This window comes from Pyxicephalus adspersus, chromosome 1 (genome assembly GCF_032062135.1).
Source record: "Pyxicephalus adspersus chromosome 1, UCB_Pads_2.0, whole genome shotgun sequence".
Taxonomy (NCBI): domain Eukaryota; kingdom Metazoa; phylum Chordata; class Amphibia; order Anura; family Pyxicephalidae; genus Pyxicephalus; species Pyxicephalus adspersus.
Window position 1 is genome coordinate 102865698 of NC_092858.1, and position 17393 is coordinate 102883090.

General features: G+C 39.0%; 1 protein-coding gene across 1 annotated transcript; it reads left to right on the forward strand.

The window, feature by feature from the left end:
• The first annotated feature begins 1596 nt into the window (after positions 1–1596).
• Positions 1597–15195, forward strand: SLC30A2 (solute carrier family 30 member 2). Its single transcript, XM_072398776.1, has 8 exons — positions 1597–1815; positions 3298–3512; positions 7779–7925; positions 8190–8343; positions 9855–10050; positions 10888–10993; positions 12869–13003; positions 14721–15195. Exons 1-8 carry the CDS (start codon positions 1772–1774, stop codon positions 14864–14866), a joined length of 1143 nt encoding a protein of 380 aa, XP_072254877.1. The 5' UTR covers positions 1597–1771; the 3' UTR covers positions 14867–15195.
• Positions 15196–17393: the final 2198 nt, after the last annotated feature.

The following is a 17393-nucleotide window of genomic DNA, read 5'->3' on the forward strand; positions in this document are numbered from 1 at the left end:
TGGCACCTGACAAAATAAGCATATAAAGGGTGGAGTGACATAATTCTAGGAGTGTAATGTCCAAATATGTCCAGAGAGATAAACTAATAAATACAAATAGTAACATGAAACAAAACTGAACTCTTTCCAGTAACTGCTTGCTAATGAGGATTGAAAGACTTTCTCATTCAAGTCTATGGATCTTGTTCAACCAAGCACACAGAGGCATGAAAGAACTGCAATGCAATGCCACTGCCCCAAAAAACACCTGCAAAATGATTTCACTGATAGAGTTTTATGGTGCTAAATCCCAGTTGTCATCAGTGAATCACTTCAGTACCACTATAAGAAACTGCTGATCTGAGCCCATGGCCAGCAGACTTCTGCTTGTTGAATCCTGCAATTCCATCCCATATTTCATCATTTATTATATATAAATAGCAGTTTCTGAATAATGCTATTTAACAGTGGTGCTCCAGGTAAAAGTGATGTTGGGGTAGTGCTATCCATACATTATGGGGTTCAGTTTTTTAAATCAGTGAATCTGACATTCCTGGTGGAGATTCACTCACTGCCATTGAGAACACATGGAACTGGAAGATTCCCCACCAAGCAATGTATGGTGAAGGTCAGATTCACTGTGGGATAATTTAATTGATAATATCAACCTTTCCCATTCATTTTACCCCTGACAAATCCTTGAAATAAGTTCAGCTCTTAATAAAACAAATTATTAAAGAATGAATGAAAAGAATGCTCCACTTCTAGTGGTACAAAACTCACACAATGGTGCCTACAATACCACAGCCCCAGGACTGTTCTGGAATCATCAATGGAAGGTCAGTTTATCAATCAAACAAATTATTGGGCCAGGTGTTTTAATTTTTTTGCCAATTGGTTAACCATCATAGTAAACCATTTTATGGTGAAAATTATGATCAATATTTCATTTAGATTTGAAGGTAAATACAGTGGTAAAGCCGGTCACATGATGGATGGTACACACAGAGATACAATCGCAGTGTGCGCCCAGTGTTATCTATACAGCAGCCATATATGACTGTAGGATAGTAATATTGCACCATACAAGACTAAAGGGCACTGGAAGTTGGTCTCATGAATAAAGCTCTCAGGACTTCTAGAAGTTACATGGAGCCTGACCTGTAAAAATGCCAGCTATCTGGCTGCCTTCTGTAGGGTTTGTATTACAGAGTGGGTGTCTGCATTCTTTACCCTATACAGCACTTTGCACCAGAGCTTGCACTCAAATAACAGCCACTATTTCATTCGCCCAGAGGAAGGGATTGCACTTGCAGATAGGTGATCTCCTGCACTGTGCAGATTACTTCCCCAATAAATGGATTGAATGAAAAGACTTGCACACCTCCAGATCAGACAGCCCTGACATGATGAGACCAGAACAGTGTTGGTCCAGCCCAGGTAATGCAGATTATTCCCCAGATTACCACCACTTGGATGGGTTGTCCCCCCGCAGGACGCTGGTGCAGCGCTAGGAATTTAGCGCAGTGAAGCGGCGTGGCGCTGTCAGTACACAGGGAGCTCCGTGTGCAGCGCTGATTGGGGGGGGAGGCGCCGAGGAGCAGCACAGGGGGGTCGCTGGCTGTTACACGGGAGGCGCTTGTTCGGGAATTTGGCCGCTTTTGCAGCCGGCTCTTTGCACCCGGCGCTACATTCACACGAACTCCTAGGAGATAAAGAGACAAACCGACGTGTGTGTGTACGAGAAGCGCTACTCACAGCACCCCAGGATTGTGTCACCCAAGGGACAACTATGGATGGAGATGAGAAACTTCTTTTACTAAAAGCAGAGAAACGGTGAGCAATTCCTATGACTGCCATCACTTAATCCCACCTGATCATCACATATACAACATTGGGTCAGCTCAGCCCAACTTTCTGTACGATCATTTCCATAGACTTGGGATTGGCTGCACAATGCGGCATTCATGTTTCCATCACACCTGAATGTTGCTACGGGAAACAGAACACCTTTTTATACAAAACTTTTTTCTTTTTGTTTTATTTATTGGGGTTGTTAGTGATGGCCCATTAGAAATCTACTCTTCTGGCTGGTTTAGTACAATCAGCACTGGGTCCTAGTTCTGAATCCCAGCCAGGATGCTATCTGCATGGAGTTTGTTTGTTCACATGGCTTTTTCTGCTTTCCTCCCACAACCCAAATACATACATTGTGGGCTGATTGGTTTCTCAGAAAACTTGTATGATCCCCATGCTGGGTCTATAAAGGGGGGCTGGGCAATGCACATTATTATTTAGAGGAATGTTCAGCTGCTTGTGGATCTTCCTGTACAAATTCCCTTTATTTCCCCCATTCTGATCTGCTGTATAATGTTTCTGCTCTCCCTGGTTACCCCACACACTTCCAGGCTGACCCAGGTGTAGGGGTCATTGACCTGCTTGGACCTGATAACAGTGGATGTGTGCTGGATATGCAGCCCCCACCTGGGGAGGAAACTGGCCGTGTCACCTACGGGACCAATACAGAGCAGAAGCCCAAAATAGCTTTGTTCAGTATTGGTTTTTATAGCTTTTGGTTGCTATGAGTTACCACACCCAGGACAGTAAGAAAACAATCTTCTTGATTAGCTTGGTCTAATATATGGATAATACATAAAAAAACATGTGAAAGGGATCAGGTAATTATTAAAGCAAAAATGAAATTCTTCCGGAAGGAGAGGAAGGAGAGGCTGTACCGTAGTCTGCCTGCTGCCTATTCCTGGAATCTTGGCTTTGCAATGATTCCCTGACTCAGTACAGGACATTGTGCCCAATGTCCAAACTTGTCTAATAAATACAACAATACCAATCCCGAATACAAACTGATTGGCAGTGAATTCGCTTCAGTGTGCTTTCCCTTTAAATAGATTTATCATATTATCAGAATGTGAAATCTGTATTTCCTATATTGGTTGTTGCTGTATATTACATTAGAGAATTATACTCCATGTACTATACAACAATCAATACTTCTACTACAGTGGTAAACAGACCCCAATCCTATGGTGTCAGGGTGTTGATGATCTGGGGTCCAGGGTTCAATTCCTGCCGAACCCCCTGTATATATCTTTATGGTAATGTCTGGATTTTCCTTAGGAGTGAGTTTCCCTTCTACAACACAGAAATAAATGGGAACATCTGCGTCAGGTGAGGGACCCCTGGCAGAGTCCAATGTGTCCTGTACAGTGAGGTGTAATGAATGGACATTTCTGCTACAGGCTTTTAGTACAGAAGCATGATGTGGCCATAATTAATTTGTATTCTGATTATTTTGACCAGGACATACTCAGGAGTCCCTGGGAAAGATTTCCTGGGCCCCGTGTTCACCTATGTATCCGACATGAATGACATTGAACTGGGTCACCAAGGAAACAAGCACTGCCACTCCAACCGCGCCCAGGGGGACTGGCACAGCTCAGAGAAGGAACGCGCCAGGAGGAAACTTTATGTGGCGTCTGCTATCTGCCTGCTCTTCATGATTGGAGAGGTTGTAGGTGAGAAACCTGTGGTGTTTGTTTCACCTCCATATACATTGTACTTATCTGTTTGAAATGTTTGTTTGTTGCCTCCCCCTCACTGATGGCTTGGCCACGCCCTCCTTCCTGTCTCACATCCTGTCTCCCTGGAAGGGGTGGGGCTACAGATGTAGCCAATCAAATGCCTTTCTTTCTGCTCCTGGCCATAGTGCTGTTCATCATGTGACTACCATTACTGGTGTTCACAGATCACCATCTGTTTTTTTTTTTGACTGTGCATAATTTTTTTTGTCTCCCCCTAGAACAGATCACTTTACCTAGTTGTCCCAAACACCAATGTCACTGGGATTGAGGTGAGGGTAAATCAAACATTTTACGCCACCAGTGCAAGAATAGAGGGGAAATCTTTTTATCTTTTAATCTATTTTACTTGTGTTGGGTCTATAGGGTGGGAAGTGCAGGGAAAGCTAACACATATGGCAGAGGTTTTACCTGTCCTCCATTCTCTTCAAATTGGCATTAGATAGACTTTAGGGATAAAGGGTCAGTCCACCTATATGGACTTCTGTTATATATGGATGCTGGTTGAGTAAAGCTACATACACACTTCCAATTATTATCGTCGGAAAACGAACGACGAACGTTCCTGCACGATATCTACGAACGATCGTATAGCACCTCGATCGTTCGTCGTTCGATTGGAACGATAAAAATTGGAAGTGTGTACGCACCTTTAGTTATCCATTAGTACTTTGGCGGCAACTTCTGCTCATTGGCATTCAATTGGTTGTGCTGTGTATAATACTCCATGAGAGATGCCAATAATACCTGCATCAAAGGTTTTGTATCTGTCTGCAGTCAGAAATAATGATGTGAATGATCATTGGAACAATGACACAATAAAGAGGTTTGAAGTCAGCAGGTGAAGCTAAGGGCAACTACCTTAACAAGCTTGCAGTCCATTTAATAACTGAGACATTGCTTTGTGCTTGGGATGGCTGCACATCACTTCATTGTCATTAGCAATTTGACCAGTGGGGAAAAAGACCATAATCCTTTTGTTCCACACTGCCACCATAACATTAAATCCAGAGTTGTAATAATGGACGTTCTGTGTTTTGTTTCATAGATGGGCAGTTCTTGTACCTGGCCCCGAGGTCTGTGATCTCTGAGTCATAGAGCACTCTTTCAATACCCAAACTGTAATCCTACAGGAGTTTCAGAAAAATATTCCTTTCTGTGATAAATCTTTGGCTGTAATAGTCATACAGATTTAGAAGAATCCATTGCTGCCCTTTGCACCTTAAGATTTTCAGAGCTTGTGTTTACAGCTGTTGTCTTAGGACTCTCCATACAGACCAATTGAAAACTCTGCTAGAGGTTATTGTCCTTGGATTGTTCGGTAGTGTCCAAAACTGAATTGAAAACAGGAGTTCAAATACAAAGTGAAATGAATATATTGTCTGGGTGATTTGCTTATTTACCTATATGTGATCCTCACACCTTCAGGAGGCCACAGTTATTGGAGGGTTTGGTCACTCACTGGTTTACAGCACACCTTTCTAAGTTTTCAGGCCAATGAAAATGTGAAGGAGGGCTCCTTTACTTTCTAGAGCAACTAATGACAGCCTGCTGATTCCTAGGCAAATGAGAATATTTCTTTTCTATTTACAAGTGTTAAGTATATGGGAAAGCATTGTTTCTACAGAGAAATCTTTATTCTCATGAAAAGTATTCATTCTCAGAAATGGTTTTTGCTCTTTAAAGGGTAGCACACCTCAGTAGTCAATGAGGACACAATGTTTGACCATTTTCCCCAGTAATCCTTAAAAAAAATGTATTAATAATTTGTTTTTATTTCACATTTTTATGTGAAACATACTGCAAATGAGGGGGTGCTGAGAAGTTCCTGGCTTTGCCCAGAAATTTATGAAATAACACATTTATTCAACATTTTCCCCCCTGAGACTGATGCACTTGGTACAGCGTAGTTGCAGCTTTTCTGGACCATTCAAGTGCTTTGGTTGGGCTACAAACCAGCTCTCAGCAGCATCTTTGATGTCCAAAATGTCCTCAAAACGTTGCCCCTTCAGGTGTTTCTTCAAATTTGGGAACAGATAATAGTTCGAAGGGGCCAGGTCAGGTGAGTAGGGGGGATGGTGGACCAATTGGAAACCTAGGGTGTTCAATTTGGCAGCCACAATGTTGGACGTGTGCGCAGGTGCATTGTCCTGCAAAAAAAGATCCTTTGGTTAACTTTTCACGGCGTTTCGTCTTAATTGCCTCCTTCAGCTGGCCTGGGAGGTTAGCATAATCCTGTCCAGTGATACTAGAGCCCTGAGGTAGGTAGTCCATCAACAGAATACCGTCTTTGTCCCAGAAAACGAATGCCATAACTTTTTTTTTTTTTTTGAACGATTTCTGGGTTCGCAACTTCTTCGGCCGCGAGGACCCGCTGTGGCGCCATTCCTTTGACTGTTTCTTGGTTTAAGGATTATAGATGTGGAGCCAGGTTTCATCCCCAGTCACTAACCTAGCCAAAAAGTCCTGTGCAGCTTCAAAATGGGCCAAAACGGCTTTGGATGCTTCATCTCGTTCCTTCTCCTCATCACTGTTCAAAGATTTCGGCACCCACTTCGCTGAAACTTTGCGCATGTCTAGGATAGTGGTGATGACAAACCCAACACGCTCCTGTGAGTATCTGGGATATTTTTTTTACGGATATTCGCCGATCCTCAATAATCAGCTCATGGACAGCATTGCAGGTTGGCGGGTCAGTTGAGTTGGGGGGTGCCCACTGCAGGGCTCATCTTCAACGGTGAAATGCCCAGTCTTTAAACGAGATATCCAGGTTTTGACAGTGCTGTAGGAAGGACACTTCTCCTCCAGGGTTTGTGTCATCTCAGTGTGAATGTCCTCATTGTGAATGACTCCAACGACGTGAAACTTGCTTGTGCCTCTGCCATCACAGCTGCTCGCTAAAAGAAAAAACAGTTTTCAGAATCCCAAATACCTGATATTTGCACAGTTACATACTAAGATATTAGACTGTCATATGCCCCCTCATTTTTCTATTTCATCTAGAACGGGGCAAAGCCAGGAACTTCTCGGCACCCTCTCGTATGTATCTTAAGACATGCTTTTGATGTTAAACCATTATGGACTTGGGCATCATTCCCCCTTCATTTAAAGGCTTAAAAGTTTCAACTTCAAGAGATAGGGAGGGGGTTCCTCTGAAGAGGCACAGAATGCTTTTCAAGTCTTTGAACAATCTGCTCTTGCCTCTGTCTTAAAAAAAAAAAAAAAAAAAATAGAAGTCACTGTTTTTGCACATTATTGAAATATTATAGTTTTTGCACATTATAACAGTAGCTTTAAAACTGTGGTAACTTTTTTTCTTTTTCCTGTCATTGTAAACTGTTTTGTATTACATATAACTTCATTTTAAAGTATATCTAAGACCAAATGCCATCTGTGTCATGTTTAAAATATTTCCCTTTGCCTTTCTGTACTGTGAAAACAAGCAGAAATTAAAGTAAATCTCTCTTCAAAATCCACTAAACATTTACTTCATATTCTGCTGGCAAAACTAAATTTTAAATGGAAGAATTGTTTGGCTAGAAATAATCTGAGGGAGTTTGTAAAATACCCGCATATTGTTTATAAAGATATAGACTGCTCTGCCTTTTTTATAATAACTATTCTCTTAATAAAAAAAAATAATGACTGTAAAATGATGGGGATCCTCATAAAAAATATGAAGGGTCATAATGTAGTTATGATCACAGAAGCTTAAGCCATTTAATATAGAGCAAAACTCTATAGTTTAATGAGGCTTATAACTCAGTATTCATACAACACAGTCTTTTTAGAATGATTAAAAAACCAAATAAAGCTGTTCTTCGCCCCTAGACAAGACAAGAGGAAAAAAAAGTTTTCATCATGCTGAGGGCCCAAAAAATTTCCTGGCACTTCCACTTGTGGGTCTTACAATATAATAGTTTATGTCTAGAAGCCAAGTGTTACACCCGATCACTGAGACCAGGGTGATGTTCCTACCTCGTTGTATGTTCTTAAGAAGTCCATAAACTAACACAGGATCTTGTTGCAACTCTGGTAGCAGGGGAGTGTGCACATAGGAGGTATATCCTATCTTCTGTAAAGTTAACTTCCATTTTGTTGTCAAATTACAAGATAGTTTAATAGTTTTGCTTCTTTTTTAATTTGATTTTGGATTAAAGATAACAAGGGCACCTAATTTTTTAACACTCTTTCTTCTCCCAGGTGGATACATTGCACACAGTTTGGCCATCATGACAGATGCTGCTCACCTTCTGACAGATTTTGCTAGCATGATGATCAGTTTATTTGCACTTTGGATGTCTTCTCGTCCGGCCACAAAAACCATGAATTTTGGCTGGCATCGAGCAGGTATGAAGGCACTTTTCTGCTAGGAAATAGAGTATAACGTCAGACATTGGGCAGTAGCATGTTTGAAAGGAATTTGGGTATTTAGTATAGGGGATACTAGGGTTGCTGTTTCTCTCTGTCTTTGTTTAAATTATATTCATTTAACATCTGATTGTTTTGCTTGCTTAAATTGTAGCTTTTATTTGTAGTTTTCTGTTTGTTCTTATTTTGATGCATTAAATTCCTATTGCTATACTTGACTTAATAATACACTTTTGTTTTTAGAAATCTTGGGGGCCCTGCTATCGGTCCTTTCCATCTGGGTAGTAACTGGAGTCTTGGTGTATTTGGCCGTGGAACGAATTATTTCAGATAATTATGAAATTGAAGGCGAAGCTATGCTAATTACCTCTGGGTGTGCCGTAGCTGTTAACATCATGTATGTAAATCAGCATTTTATCTGTTTTTGGGAACAAGGTGTGATGCTTTCTCTCAAACCAAGCATTTTTTCTGCTTCAGCTACATCTTATTAGTTCTATAGTTTTAGCTACTGTTCCTTACATGCACTAAACATGCTAATCACATTTTATGCTTTTATACTTTCACAATTTTGTAGCAATCCTTTTCTTATGGTTTTCTTTTACTTAATTAGCCAAAATATCTAAGTCTAAGAAATCCTCTGTTAGCTAAAGTATCATCCCAAATAAATGTGACCTGATATATCATATAGTCTGATGTGTACTGTGTGGAATCTTGTGTTCACCATGTGGTACACTTCTACAAATATGTATAATGTTGAAAGGAGAGAAAGGGTAGCTGGTATTAAGACTGGATAACAAGCTCTTATGTTCCAGAGCATTACGATGATCTCCAGGCTAGGGGCTTTCAGTGATGGCACTTTTAGAAGCCTGCACCTTGTAGAGAATACTTACAAAAGAAAATATAACTTTGTTCTGCTAATTGAAAGATGATTTTTTGTAATAGAAAATGTATTGAGATACTGCTTATTCCAGAATATTGATTTACAGCTGCATATAAGACAATTAAACTACATTTTGTGAAATACCACCAATAGGTTAGGTCCTTCTGCTCTAGATTTCCAAAGCCTTAAATACTGAGGCCTGCTAGGGAATTTCAGAGTGCACTGGTGGGTAAATTCAACTTTTGTCAACCAGTGTTTAAGTGTTTCTAAATGGAAAAAATATATATTTTTTTAAAGATGATGGTTTTTTTAAAGCTAAACTAAAGTTCCACTTTAGTCAAATCATTATTGCAGTTATTGCATCACTATGTTCCTTCTGAAATAATTCCTCCTACCTGCCTGATCACTCTAACATTCTGGAATTCAACCATACTTTCAGGCAATGAGTTCAGCAATGGAAAACTTCCATTATCCCTTAACTATAGGTGTAGGTTATTATTGTCTTGTAATTATATAGCACCAGCATTTTCTGCATAGCTTTACAAAGTCCACAGTCATGTCGCTAGCTGTCCCTCAAACTCAGAGGAGCTCATAATCTAATGTTCCTTTCATAGTCATACGTAATTAACACAGGCTAATTTAGGGTGAAGCCAATTAACCCAACTGCATGTTTTTGGAATGTGGTAGGATACGGAAGTACCCAGAGGAAATCCATGTAAACACAGGGAAGTCATTCAAACTGGCCGAGATTTGAACCTGGGACCTAGCGCTGCCAAGGCCAGAGTTCTAACCTTACTAACCTGCGCAAACTTTTCTAAATGAACCACATCTAATCTGTGATGTCCAACTTTTAACTCTGATATTGCATATAACAATCCTTTTGTTTCTTAATGTATGAAGACAATCTGAATATTTTGTGTAAAGTATCTGGACAACCCAAAAGCTAACTTTGTTTACATTTTTTGAAAAAAATGTATTATTTTTGTTATTGCCTAATCTAATACAGTTTAATCCTTTTCATATTGCAGAATGGGACTGACATTGCATCAGACTGGACATGGACATAGTCATGGAGGAGTAAATTCACATTCCCATGGACATGGACACGGACACAGCCACGGAGAGCTAAATAACCCCAGTGTTCGAGCTGCCTTTATTCACGTCATAGGAGATTTACTACAAAGTCTTGGTGTCCTTGTTGCTGCCTATGTCATTTATTTCAAGGTAACTTTATTTCAATTCTTTTACATTTAGTGTGTATATTATTTTGATGTAGACTCTTAGAGATTGAGAGAAAAAAGCCTAGCTCCAGCCAAAACTTGATTTCATTTTGAACAGTGTAGAATTGCCTATGACAGTTTTTTACTGACTTCTTTGTCCCAGTTGGGGTTTTTTCTCCCAAGTACTAGCGTTCCTGTTCTAGTAACAACTCACTTTAAATCTAAAATGAAAAAAAAATTGCATAAAAATGCAATGCCTCATATGTCGGTTACACAAATTCATTAGCATAGTGCTAACATGTATACCTATGGCATCCATAGATGAAAACAGACCATTAGATGACCAACATTTACATGAATAAACCATTTTGGTATTCCTAATTTTTTACAATTTAGGATTAAGATGTAAAATTACTAATGGGTAGGGGTAAAGTGTTTAACCTAATGGTGATAAATGTGAAGTGCTGGTGGGCAAACAAACAGTAAGTAGTTTGCTAATATGTAGACTTGAATATGTGTAGTAAAGTGTAGAAGAAACAGGTCACATGTGGAATTCACTTCATTTTACATGAAATTTGGTTTTAACCACAATCCATGCATAATGATTGAGGAGAAGACTGTTTATGACATGTTATACAGTACATTCTTTGTAGATCGTACACAGTGAGTTGGTAGTGTACATTATAATTGATGCTGATATGAATATTGAGGTCAGTAGCAGAAGCAAGATCTTGTGATATTAAGATGTGTTATTTGGAATTTCCCTGTTGTAGACGTAGGACGGAAATCATGCTAGTTTGTAATCTTCTTCTTTTTTTTTTTTTTTTATTTATTGAAACAGCCAGAGTATAAAATTATTGACCCAATCTGCACGTTTCTGTTCTCTATCCTTGTCTTGGGAACAACATTGACCATTCTTAGAGATGTCCTTCTTGTGCTAATGGAGGGTAAGTTGTATAATGGCATACTGACAATAAAAGTAAAAACAAGATGCTTAGCGATAAGCAAACTGTCTTGACTATGAATTCTAAAAATTTACAAAATCCAAGCTGTTTCCCAAATCTCATTGACAACTTTGGGCAGGGGAGTTTTGATATCTGGTTTGTTCCTTTTGTAGAGCTCATAGGCAAACTATTGTCAAACAAAAGGCATAAGAAGCCAAGAAATGTCATGGTAATTTGATGCCAAAAGCAAAATTGAAAAACAACATGCAAAAAAAAAAAAAAAAAAGGCTTGTGGCAGAAGTGGGAATTCTCATTTTAAATACACAAATATTTCAAAAATAGGTTTGGGGATGTAAAAAAACCATATGTGGCTTTACAGAACAGCAATAATGGTTATCATAGGAGAAAGCATTCTGCAGCAGTACATATTTGATTTTGAAAGTCTGGGTTGGTGCGGTCACATAATTTTGGACTTGATTTTCGAATGTGTGTCAGAATGAGCAGAAGAAGGGGGAAAAGTAATTTTGGAAAACTGTCTGCTCCACTGGCAGAATGTGAAATTGAAAATAGTAAATTAAATTAAAAAGGTTACAAATGGGTGATAGAGATTGTAACTAACAAGAAAGCACACTTTCTGTGCTGATAAAGAAAAAAAGAGTTCTAAGGTGCACAATTGGGTTTATGGAACTGTTAACACAGAAGTGATTATTGCCAACCACTTCTAAAATAATAAGCATATCAGGCTCTAAAGTCACACCCCTGAAAAAATTTTAGGTTTTATTCTTGGGGTGTTAACTTTGTACACAAATCAAAACATAAAAAAACAAACTTTTAATAAATCCAAAACTATATTTTCTTAATTAATAATTTAAAAAATTATATTGAACACTATATCAATAAAAACGCATACATCTAGGATGTATAATTAAAATCATCCTTGACCATGTCCTAATCACTTATGGGTCAATTCAAGTCTGGTATTACATATAAATACTCTTTACTGGTTACTATATTCAGGGCAGTTTTTGTAGACCAGCCTTCTTTTAATTACACATTTCATGCAAATAAATCTACTTTTAGAGACTTTAAGGGTTTAATTGTCAGTATTGTTCAAGCATCAATACTAATCATCTCAAAAAAAACTGTTGCTATATTTAGTGCCAAATAAAAAACTGCATTATACCTAGCTGGACTGAAAGTCCATGGAAAAGGAGGAAAGTGTCAGGAGGGTCCAAGACCAAGCTGCAACCTGGGGCCAGCAGTAATCCATGTGTAATAGGATTGGCTTACTGCGTTGTTTTGACTTCACTGTGTGGTGTGGTTGGCTGTATTCCTCTGTTCTCAGGTGGTGGCCGAGTCTTGGATGCGTTCCTCTCAAATGTTTGTGCTTTTGATTTTATGTTTTGAGTTGTTTACAACGGTATTAACCCAAAAAAAATCTCCAATTTTTTTCAGAGGGGTGTGACTTTGAAGACCAATAGGTTTATATTACAATTGAAAACTTAAGGGGTCTTTTGGGCATACATTGATATTTGTTTTTCCTTGGCACCCTACAATTGTATTTTTTTTGCCAACCACAACTCAATCCACAGTATAACACTGTAAAGCTAAACATCTCCCCTTATACTCTACCTTTACAGATTTGTCCGATTTTACTATCCAGCTCCCGCACACATGTATATATACTTTTCTATTCCTTTAGATTTTTGGTGCTTAGAGACTTTATCAAGGAGCAAAGTCTGTGCAGTGCATTACTGGCAAATCTGAACCTCATTTCTAGGTGCAGGATCCCATGTGTTGGATCCCATGAGGAAATAATATTAAAAGTAAAGGTAATTAATTTTTAAAGTAATTTTTATTGTTTAATTTTTCATACAGGTACTCCTAAAGGTGTGGATTTCAACATGGTAAAGGATACCCTGCTCTCTATAAATGGAGTGAAGGCTCTTCACAGCCTCCATATCTGGGCTCTTACAGTGTCTCAACCTGTTCTTTCTGTTCACATAGCAATAAGTAAGTTGCCAAACTTTCCAACATTATTTAGTCTGTATTCATGTAAAATATGTATTCATGTAAAATATCAGGCTGTTTGGCATTTTTCCTTTTGCACAGTTTATCATAATTTTTAGCAACCACCCACAATTGTCTTGTTATCTTGTATATGATTGAGGGCCTGCAGTTCTGTTTAGTTACATTTTTGTTTCCTAGTACTGATCACACCTACATTTCCTCTCATTTCATGGGACTCTTGATTTCCTCAGTAGGGGGTGATTAAACACTATTTTACTAAGTTCCTAATCTATTACCATACCTCAGGTTTCCTCATGACATTGCCAACCCTATTGTTGCATCCCATTGTATCCCATTGTGGTGGTTTCTATTCACTGGCTTTTAATTCTATGTAGTAGTTCTTTAGAAGCCTATCTGCATAGCTCATCTCCCTACTTATTTTTTTTATATTTTGCCTTCTTATTTGCTTTCTTTAAACCCCCAGCACCCCTACCACTTATTGCTAAATGTCTTAATTACCATTCACAGATTTGGTTTAAACCTACTCAGTTTGGTTATATAAGGGCTAAATTACCTAAAATAAATAAATGAAAGATGCTTATTACTTCAGATCAATACATTTAGACATATTCTGTTTACAGTAAACCTTCATTTTTACAAAGCTTCCTGCCCTGACTATATTTCTGCAGATAAGTTCCAAGGTAGGATTTTACTTTTAGGATCTACTTTTGAGATTCCTGGCCCTGTAGACTTCTGCCTCTTACTACAGGGGGAATTGGGTGACCCCTATAGTGTTTTTTACTACCCTATATTACACCCCTATTTCTTACTAGATCCCTTTCTTTACACACCTATCAACCAAACTTTACTCCCTCATTTGAACTCTATGGGTCCCCCTTCCGCAATCTCTGAAGGCAACTTACTTTCAATTTCCAAGTAAATGTAGAATTCCTTGCTGGTATACACTAAATGCATAATTGTTACACTCCATGGCATCCTATAGAATGCTTTGGGCCTGGGGTTACTGATTCAACTTGCATATCAAAGCAGTAGAGGAAGGGCTGTAAGCCTTCTACAACTGTATATTTATCCAACAATGCAGAAAAGCTATGATGCTTTGCAAACCTTGGTTAATCAACTAGGTATAAAGGTAACTAGGGCAGAAGCACTCAGGAAAACCTGTGTAAAGGGTGTGGTTTAATTTTTACTGTTTTAAACAAACCATGGTAAAACCCTGAAAGTTAGCAACATCTACTTTCATATAGGTTAAATGCAAAATTTCATATTACCTAATAAATGAAAAACACTTGGTCATACTTCATGATTTCATGAGTAATGTCACAAAATGTGATCACCTGAATAAAATCATCAAGTAATGAGCCTATAAGTGCTCACGATGTGGCCTTGTATGTGAACCTACCCCAGCAACCCTCCCATCCCCCATTTCTGTTCTACACTACACTTTTTTTCATGACTTCACCACATGAGCCATAACCAAGTGTACAGACAGAATGTAGTAGATTAGATTTGATGTATTAGATTTGTGTAGTAGAAAGGGTTGTTGGGGTTGGTAGAATATATAAACCCCTCTAAATAAAATATTTTGGGACAGTTGACTATCAAGTTACCATACTCTCCTTGTGAGTGTGCCACTGGCTAGGATGACTGCATCTCTACACACAATGGTTCATTGTTTTTTCATCTTTTTCCTTTACTGCAGATGAAGATGCAAACTCTCAGATGGTACTGAAAGAGGCCAGTTCCAGCCTTCAGAGTAAATTCCATTTCCACACAACTACAATCCAGATTGAGAATTATTCAGAAGACATGAGAGATTGTCAAGAGTGTCAGGACCCAACAGACTAAGGATTTTAGGGACCTTGAGCTATGTACATAAAGTGGTATGCACTTGAACGTGTAGTCAGAACTACCTCCTCTGTGACCGCTCCCAAGTAGACAACGGCATGCAGGCTTATGTGGGAGCATTGCTTGTTCTGATGATTCTGCAGTGGAAAGAACTCTACTTGTGGCATCCCAGATCTTCACTGTACTGGTTTACTATAGGAGATCCGTAGCAACAACCAACTGTGGTCAGAGTTCTTGGTGCTTTCCTTCCCACACTTTGTGGACTTTTGTGTAAATTATGGAGTAGGACTCTTTGTGATAATTAAAATAAATCATTTTATTGAATGATCTGCAAAGCTGCATATTTTTGTCTATAAAGTAAAATGAAATAGAAATTTATTGAGGACATCCAGTTAAACATTAAACAAGTAAACTTTTGCTGAAAAACACCCAGTTTATTCAAAGCTGTCCCTGCATTATTTTTATGCTACTGGATATCCTCCTTCTGGGGCTGGCCATCATTCAACCTTCTTCCTGAATCCAGTCTATCATGAGCCAACTTTAGGTCTGTGACTGCATGGTGAAAGTAGTACAGTGGTCAGTACTTCTATTCAGAACATGGACTGCTGCTTCTTACTCTCCCACTACAGATCTGCGTAACAGATTAAAATTAGGTATTTACTCTGGTAACATTAAGAACATACATTTAATGATGCATTAATGAATACAGAGCTTCTTTTTTTGCGTTATTTATATCTGATCCTGAGATCAGCTGTACATTGGTTGGGTTGCGTGGGATTGTCACTGTATTAAGTAGAACAATACTACATTACAGGTAGATAGGAAACAAACAAAGAAAAGCTGCAGATTTACTTATTGCATGAATAATTGAAACTTTGTGAATAATGAGCAACTAAATTATGACATCACCATTTAATCTAGGTAACTAACTAACTAACTAGCAAGTACCTAATCCGTTTTATTATTGGTTTTCTAAAATCCCCTGCACTATAAACTTACAACAGGCAAAGAGAAAACTGATATCTTGATAAGTACAGTATGTTGCTGCTCCATCATTGGCCGAACTCAGACAGACTGTCCTAAACCATCTGTATTGTTCAAGTTACGTATAGTTTACAGAGTAGTCTTGGCGTACAGAATAGTGATGTCATACATTTCAGTGTGTTGTATCTGTACCCAGATTACACAATTACAACATTATCTAGTTCAATATTTTGGCACATGGATCTGCTATATTGTTGTTGGAAAATCAGATATAGTAAAGAATGTGAAAATCATTGGTGTTTTTTAATAGGGATTTTATTGAAGTTTCCCACTCCTAATAAAATCATTGGTGCATCTGAAAAATGTTGCCCCCCACCCCCACAAGCATTGGTGGTTCAGTTGTGGTTTTCCCCTCTCCCCTTCCCCCAAAAGCAATGGTGGTGGGTGGTGTCTCCTCCCCCTCCACACTTTCTAAAGCATTGGTCAGAGTTCTTTTTCCTCTCCCAAGCCCCCTCCCCTAAAAGCATTAGCAATAGTGAGTAGCATCCACCACCCCCCCTAACCAATTAAAAGCATTGGTGGCCTTCAGGGTTTTACCCACCACACCAAAGAAAACTGAACATTGGTGGCAGTTGTGTTTCTTGCACTTTTTATCCCCTGAAAACTACTGGTGGGCAGTGAAATGCACCCCTCCCCCCAAACATCAGTTAAAAACATTCAAGTGTCAGGGTTCCTCAAGCTGAAACAGAAAGATTTGGCAGCATACACCAAAAAGCTTAAGCCAGGGATAAGTTAGGAATATGTATTTGGCAGTGAATGTGGAAGAATGTGCTTGTATGTGGAAGATTTTGCTGTGAACAGACAACATGCGGTCAAAGAAGCTCTCCATGCAGGTGAAACAAGTCATCCTTAAGCTGCAAAAACAGAAAAAAACCATCAGAGAAATTGCTACAATATTAGGAGTGGCAAAATCTACAGTTTGGTACATCATGAGAAAGAAACAAAGCACTGGTGAACTCAGCAACGCCAAAAGACCTGGATGTCCACAGAAGACAACAGTGGTGGATGATCGCAGAGCCATTTCCATGGTGAAGAGAAACCCCTTCACAACAGCCAACCAAGTGAAAAACACTCTCCAGGAAGTAGGCGTATTGATATCCAAGTCTACCATAAAGAAGACTGCATGAAAGGAAATACAGAGGGTGCACTGCAAGGTACAAGCCACTCAGAAGCCTCAAGAATAGAAAGCCTAGATTGGACTTGCTCAAAAACATCTAAAAAATCCAGCAGAGTCCTGGAAAAACATTCTTTGGACAGATGAAACCCAAGATCAACCTTTACCAGAATGATGGCAAGAAAAAAAGTATGGAGAAGGCATGGAACAGCTATTAATCCAGAGCATACCACATCATCTGTAAAACATGGCGGAGGCAGTGTGATGGCTTGGGCGTGCATGGCTGCCATGGCACTGGGACACTAGTGTTTATCCATGATGTGACACAGGACAGAAGCAGCCAAATGAATTCTGAGGTGTTCAGAGACA